This window comes from Octopus bimaculoides, chromosome 18 (genome assembly GCF_001194135.2).
Source record: "Octopus bimaculoides isolate UCB-OBI-ISO-001 chromosome 18, ASM119413v2, whole genome shotgun sequence".
NCBI classification, from domain to species: Eukaryota; Metazoa; Mollusca; class Cephalopoda; order Octopoda; family Octopodidae; genus Octopus; species Octopus bimaculoides.
The window spans coordinates 16,545,232-16,554,611 of NC_068998.1; the positions used below are offsets into that span (position 1 = coordinate 16,545,232).

The 9,380-nt window shown below is 33.2% G+C and overlaps 1 protein-coding gene across 1 annotated transcript in view; it reads right to left on the reverse strand.

Annotated features, from left to right (window-relative positions):
• Positions 1 to 583: 583 nt before the first annotated feature.
• Positions 584 to 9,380, reverse strand: part of LOC106871196 (uncharacterized) — a 44,891-nt gene continuing 36,094 nt past the window's right edge. The window contains exon 4 of the mRNA XM_014917542.2: positions 584 to 6,972. Coding sequence (XP_014773028.1) covers positions 6,971 to 6,972 — 2 coding nt within the window. The 3' untranslated portion in view covers positions 584 to 6,970. The remainder of the gene's footprint in view (positions 6,973 to 9,380) is intronic.

Consider the following 9,380-nt stretch of genomic DNA (forward strand, 5'->3'; position numbering starts at 1 on the left):
TAGTCAATTCAATAAAGAGCAGAAATAGAGTATTGCTTGGATTTGAAATTTCAAGCAGAGCCCTTTATTTCACATTTTTTTATTTTGCAATGAAGGCCTCTGCACAAAATGTGGAGTATTTTTAAGATTTTGAGCCATACCTGAAGTCTTGAGAAGTGGCTCAAATCTAATATGACAAAAGGGTTCTTGTTTTATCAAGACAATGCTCCAGCACACAAGTCCATTTCAATGGCTGCTATGTGTGACTGTGGCATTGAACTGGTTGATCACCCTCCCTATTCTCCTGATTTGACCCCCATCTGACTATTATCTGTTCTTCAACACTTGACAGGGAACCAGTATCACAGTGATGATGACATCATATCTGTTGTTGATGACTTTTTTTTATCAATAGGATGAAAGCTTCAACGCCATTGGACTCCAAGCACTGCAACACTGATGGAAAAAGTGTGTGGTGGATTGCAAGGGAAACTAAGTTGAAAAATAAATCTCGTTTGGTCACATTCTATGAGAGTATCTTGGTCAGCTTATGAACTTTCCAGCCAACCTATGTATTGAAATACAATAAAAAATCAACACAATGTTTATTTTAGAATATTTTTATTTTCTAAAATGAAGTACAATGAATCAAATTTCCATACACATGTAATTTTCTCTTCCATAAGTTCAAAAATAAATTTAGTATGGAAATTTATCAGCAGTTTGGAAATCCATTTATTAAGCATCCATATGAAAATTTTTTTATTTTTTTATTTTTCTTCTTTGACAAGGAATGTCAATAAATAAAACATATAATTGACCAGAATAAAACAAGAGTGTCATTAAGTTTGAAAATTAAAATGGGAAAGAAAATATACATGTATTTAAGAACCAAATTTTTTACTTTTTTTTTCTGTATTTGTATTGAAATGAAGATTATGTTAATTGAAAGACTTCATTCTAATGAACAGACTTCTAACATCTCAGCTCACAAACTTAAAAACCATGGAGAAATAATGAAATCCATTACAATGATGCATGATGATATTAACTTACATTCACAGTTAATCTACTATAATACATTTGTTGTGTGAGGGCCATTATCCATTGATAGTGACTCAGCACAAGGATGGGGTAGAACTTAAAGGTTTCATCTTTGTAGTTTACTGTATTTTCTTTTTTTCTTATTGCCCACAAGGGGCTAAACATAGAGGGGACAAACAAGGACAGATAAAGAGATTAAGTTGATTACATCGACCCCAGTGCATAACTGGTACTTAATTTATCGACCCCGAAAGGATGAAAGGCAAAGTCGACCTCAGCGGAATTTGAACTCAGAACGTAACGGCAGACGAAATACCACTAAGCATTTCGCCCGGCGTGCTAATGATTCTGCCAGCTCACCACCTTTACTGTATTTTCTGGCATACAAGTCAAATTTTTCAGGCCAAAATTTACAGCAAAAAAAAGGCAGGTCAACTTATACACCACAATGACTTTGGAGGACCAAATGTGAAATGCAGCAGGATTCAAAAAGATAGTGACAATGTTTTAATGTTTACATAACAAGTTTACACTATATACTACATCAACTTGTATGCTGGAAAATACAGTATCTTGGGCATGTTGCCTTACCCTTTTGCAAGTATAAAAAGTGTGAGTGGATTGAACTCAATACTGAAAGCTAACAAACATTTGATCATATAGTGCCTACTACATTGATAAAAATCATAGTACCACATATTTCTGAGAATTGTGAGGAGCAAGAAATGAATAGCAAATTTTGATCAAGAGTAGCTTGAATCTTTGTTAACTTTACCAGCTTCATCTCCTCTTATATAATATTTTCAGTTAAAAAAATAAGAAGTAGAATATCAATGTTATTATTTGTTTTCATGTTATGTTAATTTTGACTATATTTAGAATATTTACATTATCTTTTTTTTTAATGTTTCAATTATTTACATTAAAAAAAAAATGAGATATTTAAGTAAGTTCACCAAAACATTGTACAATATAAGCCTAATCAGAAAAACAAAAACAAATAATATTGTTATTCTTGGGAATGGTCTTATTTTGCCAATTAAACACTCACACTATATCTTGGTCTTCATTTCAGCTTTTTTGTTTATTATCTTAGTTCCTTTGTGTTTAATTGACAAAATATGACCATCCCCAAGTATAGTATTATCTATTTCAACATACAATTTCACATCAAGAATCTTGCAAAACAAATACATAAACATAACAAAAAGACTAAATTTTCAGAAAACTGATTATTAACAAGTGCTAGTGTTTTGGTGAGTTTAACCCTTTAGCATTCAAACCAGCCATATCCAGCCCAAATATTCTATCTTTTTTTTATTTGTTTTTTTTTTTGTTCAAACTGGCCAGGTCCAGCTTCTCTTATCTACTCTACACTGTCACTCTAAAAATAAATAATCATATCAATGAAATCTCAAAACCATGAGATAATTTACAATTAATTCAAAGTAATATGAATAAATAAGCATTACGTTTGACCAAATAATCTGAATGCTATAGGGTTAAAAGACATAGTCAGAATTTACAACCTTTTGAAATTTTTGCAAACTGGAAAAACAAAAGAAAAAAAAATTCCTATTTATGAAGGAGAATGGTGAGGGAGGAGGCAGTGAGGAAACAAAACAAAAAGGAAGAAACAGAGTAAATTAATAATCCTCATATTTGTTGATTGATAGTTATTCCTTAATAGACAGGAGTTTAAATGTTATTACTTATTACAGTTTGGTATACCCCTTGGGAGGGAAGAAAAAAAAAAACATGATGTTGCTTGTTTTCAGTCTGCCATAGTGACTGAATGGATACTGCTTGAACCAGCAGAGCATCAAACAAAATTCCTTGATGTGTTTAGTTCAATCCCATTATGTCCTACAATCAAATGCCACCACAACTGACTTCACTTCTCACCATTTAAGGATCAATAAAATGATATAACCAATATACCATTTGATATAACCAAAACATATTTTTCTCAAATACACAACTGAATGAGCGACTGATAGTTTCATGCTTTTATGATATTTTTAACTAAGCATATTTATAAACTGAGCCATGTATCTCCAAGCAATCTTTCAGGCTCTGTTTAAGCATTATATGTATTTTAAAAACAAGGATGCACAAACAGAGCCTGAAAGATTGCTTAGAGATACATGGCTCAGTTTATAAATATGCCAACTTAAAGTATCACAAAAGCATAAAACTATTAGTGGCCCTTTTGATTTTGTATTAGATATTTGTCTGACACTGGATGGAGTACCTTTTTCGTTGATTCTACCAATATTGGATATATATATATGTATACGTGTATATATATATATATATATATATATAGAATCACAATTAAAGGTTACAAACCTCATTCAGGGATAGCAAAATCCTATGAAAGTACTGGTTAGTTACCTATACAAAGAATATTGAACATTACATTTAATACTCAACTGCAAGGTAACTATATAAACCGTGGTTTATGTGTGTGTGTGTGTGTGTATGTGTGGCCGTGTGTATAAAATTCAGGGTTAACTGTTCAGAGGAAAGCACTTACAACTAAGAGTCAATATAATGAATGCAACAAAAAGTTTTTTATTTTTATTTCATCTGGAGTCAATCAGGGATTGGTTGTAACAAAAGGTGAGTGGACTCTTATTCAACTAATTCCTGATGTATCAAGACAAAACAAAATACCTTTTCTTAGATTCATTATTTTTATCAATTAACTATAAATAAATAAATACATATATATTTATATTATATCATCATCATCATCATCGTTTAACGTCCGCTTTCCATGCTGGCATGGGTTGGATGGTTTGATGAGAACTGACAAGCCAGGAGGCTGCACCAGGCTCCAATCTGATCTGGCAAGGTTTCTACAGCTGGATGCCAACCACCCTGAGAGTGTATTGGGTGCTTTTTACGTGCCTAGGAATGTTGTTGACAGTGACTGCTCAGTTTCAGCCATTTAAGCTATTGTCAGACTGCCAATGATGGCTTAACTGGTTGAAACTTTGAAGTCATTGTCAACAACATTTTTATAGAAGAAGAATAAATTTGCACTCTACAAATGTATAGAGTAACCCATCAGATTAATGTAAAATTGTTTTCTTTATAACTGAACATGAAAACAAACATTAATATATCTAATATCTATTTAATCTATATATAGAGAGAGAGGGGGGGAAGATAGACAGAGATGGACAGCATGTGTATGTGTGTATATAAGTAGTATGCAAATATGTATGTATGTATGTAAGTGGTATGTATGTGTGTATGTATTTGTATGCAAGCATGTATGTACATATGTACAGTAGAAACTCGTTTTGTGAATGGAAATGTTATTGCAAATTCAAATCTAAATACAGAAAGCAGGGGAGATAACTCCTACGAATTTTTGAAAAATGACAATGCAGAGAGAGAGCCTTATCTTCGTCGTCAAATGTAAAAAACATCAAATATGTTTTGTTTTTGTTAAATCTCCTCAGTAAAGCCATATTCACTAGCAATTGTCTTCACTTAGAATGATAAGTTTCATCATTATCTTCAAATTCATCATTATCAACACCACCACAACTTTATTACACCACTATCATCATCATCATCATCAACAGCAACAATAACAACAGCAGCAGCGGATGGTCAACTGGAAAGAGAAAGTCCAACACGGAGAGCTTTTCCAGCAAACATTGGATGAAACCAATGAAGAGTCCTGGAGATGGTTAAGACAGAGTTTTTTACAGAAGGAAACAGGGCTGATTCTTGCTACTCAAAAACAAGCTTTAAATGCACAAACTCAAGAATAAGCTTTATGTACAAAGTCAATCAAGTGTAGCATTGATAAGACAGCAGCATTACCTTTTTTGTAGGCTATGTGGAAAATTGTCTGAGACAGACATATAACTAGTGGAAGCTCAAAACTAGAGGCATACAAAAAATATCATGACAAAATAGCAGTGCGGATACAATGGGAGTTGTACAAGAAGTATGGGCTAGAATGATCCATATGAACACCAACTTTGGCCAGTAGCAGAGAATGATCAGGTGAGACGCACATGGGATATGCCAATATATACAGACAAAAGGCTGCAACATGACTGACCAGATATCACTTTCCAGCTGAGAGTCCACAGAATGGACCTGCATCAAGGTTGCTTTTCCTGCAAACCAGAATATTGTTAAGACAGAGGATGAAGGTGTCGGGAAGTACCAAGACTTATGATTGGAAACAAAAAAAAAAAATCCACAGAGCTTCAAAAGTGAGTGTGGTACCTATTGTGATCAATGCACTTAGAACCATCTCGAAAAGAGCAATATCCTGGCATCAAAAGCTGCAAATACCAAACTTCTGAGGAGGTATTCAGATGGCAGCAATACTTGGGACAGCTCATGTGTTGAGGAATGTGTTGCATCTCTAAGCTGCAGAATGGGGCTGAGATGTGACATAGATAAAAATCAGTTAAGGGAATAAAATGTATTCCTTTAGATACACTTTGTATCATTACAATTGCATTCATTAATTGCTGCTTAACTCTATAAAGTTCCACTAAAACATGGATACACAATTAAATAGGAATTATTAAATAGCTTTTGAAAGAAGATTCCAGGCTCTATAAACAAACTGAAAGAAAGAGTAAATGTGTAGGAGGTAGTGAAAATAGTGACAGTGGTTTCTTAAAGTGGCATAATGTCACTAGAAATCTGCCAGGAAAGAGCTTAGCTAGTTAGCATTGACCCTAGTATATACCTGGTACTTATTTCAAAGACAATAATAATAATAATTCTTTCTAGTTTTGGTATAGAACCAGCAACTTTATTGGGAGGGGGTTAGTTGATTACATCAACTTCAGTACTTGATTGTTATGTTATTTTATTGACCCAGCAGGGATGAAAGTTGGCTTTTAGTTGTATAAGTTGGCTTTGGCAGGATTTGAACTCAGGACATCAAATGCCAGAAATGGTACTAAACATTTCATCCAGCATGCTAACAATTCTGCCAGATCGTCATCTTATACAAAATTAACAATAATATTATCGACAAAAAATAAGACTATTAACATGTAATAATCAGATGACAAATATAAAATAATAATAAAAAATATAGAAAAATATACCTCACATCAAAAATACAGTCCTGAGGGAAAATAAATTTATCTAAAAATTATGCAATAAAATTATTCAACTCTCATGAGTTAGAAATAGTACAACACACACATACACAAAAAAAAGAAGATAAAATATAAAACAAAGTATTTATCCAGCAATTGCATTGATATAACAAAATATACTGATATGAATTTCTGTTCGTAATGCTATATATATATTTAGCATTGCTTAATGAAAGAATGAATGAAACAAGATGAACTTCTAACATGAAATTGATCAACAGCTGTTTATGATCAACAAACTTAAATTTTTCTGATGGATATTTTAGATTACATTATAATTTCATTAGGTTTTTAGGGTTTTATTTTATTTATTTATTTTTGTTTCTGGAACAAATATTACATTAATTATGAAAGCTTAAGGATTTTGCTACCATACAACTTACTTAATGTTGGTTTAAAATTTTGACACAAGTCCAGCAATTTTAAGGGAGGGTTAAGTCGATTACATTGACCCCAGTGTTCAACTGGTACTTATTTTATTGACCCCGAAAGAATGAAAGGTAAAATGGACCTCAGCAGAATTTGAACACAGAACATAAAGACAGACAAAATGCTGCTAAGCATTTCACTCATCATGCTAAAAATTCAGCCAGTTCACCGCTTTCAACTTACTTAATATCAAAGAAGTTTGTAATTAGCCAAGTTAGTGAAGTATCATAATCCTAGCCATAGGATTGATAGTTCATGTTTTGCTTACCAGTACTATGTTGTGTCTATGATCTAACTGCTCTGTTCTGCCTGGCTCTCTATAGTACGTCTGCAAATAGGTATCACAGCTGCATGTTGGTCAATTCTAAAAGCAGCAGAAACATTTTGTTAGCTTGTAGTACTGGGTTCAACTCATCTCTAGAACAGTTGCAATACTATAAAACTAGTAAAAAAACTTCACCATATCTATCAACCAGAAACAGTATAATGAGCAGAGTCATTCAAAGTTTCTGTTATTTTTTCTCTTATTTGCTCATTTTTTTTTTATGAGTTAGGTACATTGTACAAGTTTACAAATCACAACATTTTGGTGTTTCCTGTCAAGGAAACACTTTTGTTATGGGTTTTTTGTTTTTGTTTTTTTACAAGGAAGCATTACAACCTACAGTTACTACAAAAACACAGATTCTTATTTCTCATATATACTAATCAAATGGAATCACAAAGTTCTTTTTTATATTCCAGCTTCCAATATTATTAACCTATTAGCATTTAAACAGGCCATATCAGGCCCAAATATTCTAGTTGTTTTATGTTCAAACCAACCAGATTGAGACTCTCACACCTATCCTGTAATGTCATTCTAAAAATAAACAATCACATCACTGAAATCTCAAAGCCATGCATTAATGCATAATTAATTCAAATCAATGTGAATAAATAAGCAGAATATTTGACAGAATAATTTGAATGTTAAAGGGTGAAACCATGTGATGGATATGTATGGGAGTGAGACATGGTGTCTGGGGGAAAGCAAAATGGCAATTTTGAGAAGGACCGAGAGAGCAATGTGTGGTGTGAAACTATTGGATAAAAGGAGGGCTGAGGACTTAATGGGGATGCTGGGGTTAGAGGAATCGGTGGAACAACTGACAACGGTGAATGGAGTGCAGTGGTATGGACATGTGTTGAGGAGGGATGAGGATCATGTTCTGAGGAGAGTGCTTGAGTTTAAAGTGAATGAACCACAAAAGCGAGATCAACCAAAGAAAAGGTGGAGGGGAGGTTAGGAGGGTTGGTTCGAGGAGGGAGGATGCCCAAAATCAGGCGAGATAGTGTGAGAGCAGTTGCTGTAAGAGTGAGGTAGATCCGGCCACCCCTGTTAACAGGGACAAGCCCAGATTTAAAATATTGGACATCATCAATCAATGAGAATGGTAACATTATTCAAATATTCAGTCTTCTACTTACTTCAAAATGAATGAGTCATGGAAAATTTAAAAGATCGGTGAAGATTGATGTAAATCAATGAATGAATGAATAACTAGCAATGAAAATGTTGATGTCAAACTGTCATTTAAAGCATCTTTATACAAAGTGTCTGATGGCTCACCATAGAATGGTCAAATTAATTTACTGATGAATGGTAAATCAAAGTTCTGTTAAAGTTTTGTCAGCTGTTTTTCCTGTATTCCTTTCTAAGTTGAGAGACAATAACTAGTAGTATTCACTGAGGGGAATGGTTACAGCAATAGAATCCACACACTTTTTGTTCTTGTGGAGCTGGTGGCAGAGAGGTGAGCAATTAATTGATTTCAAAGTTTGGCACAAGACCACCAATTTGGGGTAAGGGGTAAGCCAATTACATCAACCCCAGTGCTCAACTGGTACTTATTTTATCGACCCTGAAAGGATGGAAGGTAAATTTGACTGCAACAGAATTTGAACTCAGAACATAAGCTGGACAAAATACTATGAAGTATTTTGCCTGGTGTACCAACGATTCTGGAAGCATGCTGCCTTCAGGGCGAGTATTTAATTAACAAGAATATTATTTCTTGCTCCGATTTTCATATATGCAAATTTAACATATTTCACAATGCTTCAAGAAAACTTATTTGAGTCACAGCTGCTTTCTACAGCTGAGTATTTTTAGAAGTTATGAACAAAATCAGCCCTCATAACTACAAACATACAAGTTAACAAAAAAATTTTTTAAAGAATGGACAGATACATCAAATAAAATCAATTTAATATTACAAATATAGAACTTTAAGACAGCCTGTTTAAACATTACTGCAACTAGCAAAAGCTATATCTTGGAATGTGTACTTACATAGTAAAGATAATAGATACAGGATTGACCAGACCTCTAATAATGGTTGAAATTAGTTGAATTTTATAAAAATAAGAATAATGTTACTAAAACGTAGCTTTAATTGATTTGTATGCAATTTCAACAACAACTTCAACTATACACTAATGGTAAAAATTACCAATTTAAAGCTGAAAGAAACAGCACCATTTTAACTGGGTACTCAACATGCAATGAGGAATTATGCAATCCAGTTTGAAGTGTTTTTAGATATATGTTTACAAAGTGAACCCTCTGAAATAATGGTATTAAATTAAAAAACCCAAATAACCTAGGACATTACACACACACACACACACAATGGTCTTCCGCATAGTTTCCATTTACTAAATTCACAATTCACAATTCATTCACAAAGCATTGATCAACCTAGAGATATAGTAGAAGACACTTGCACA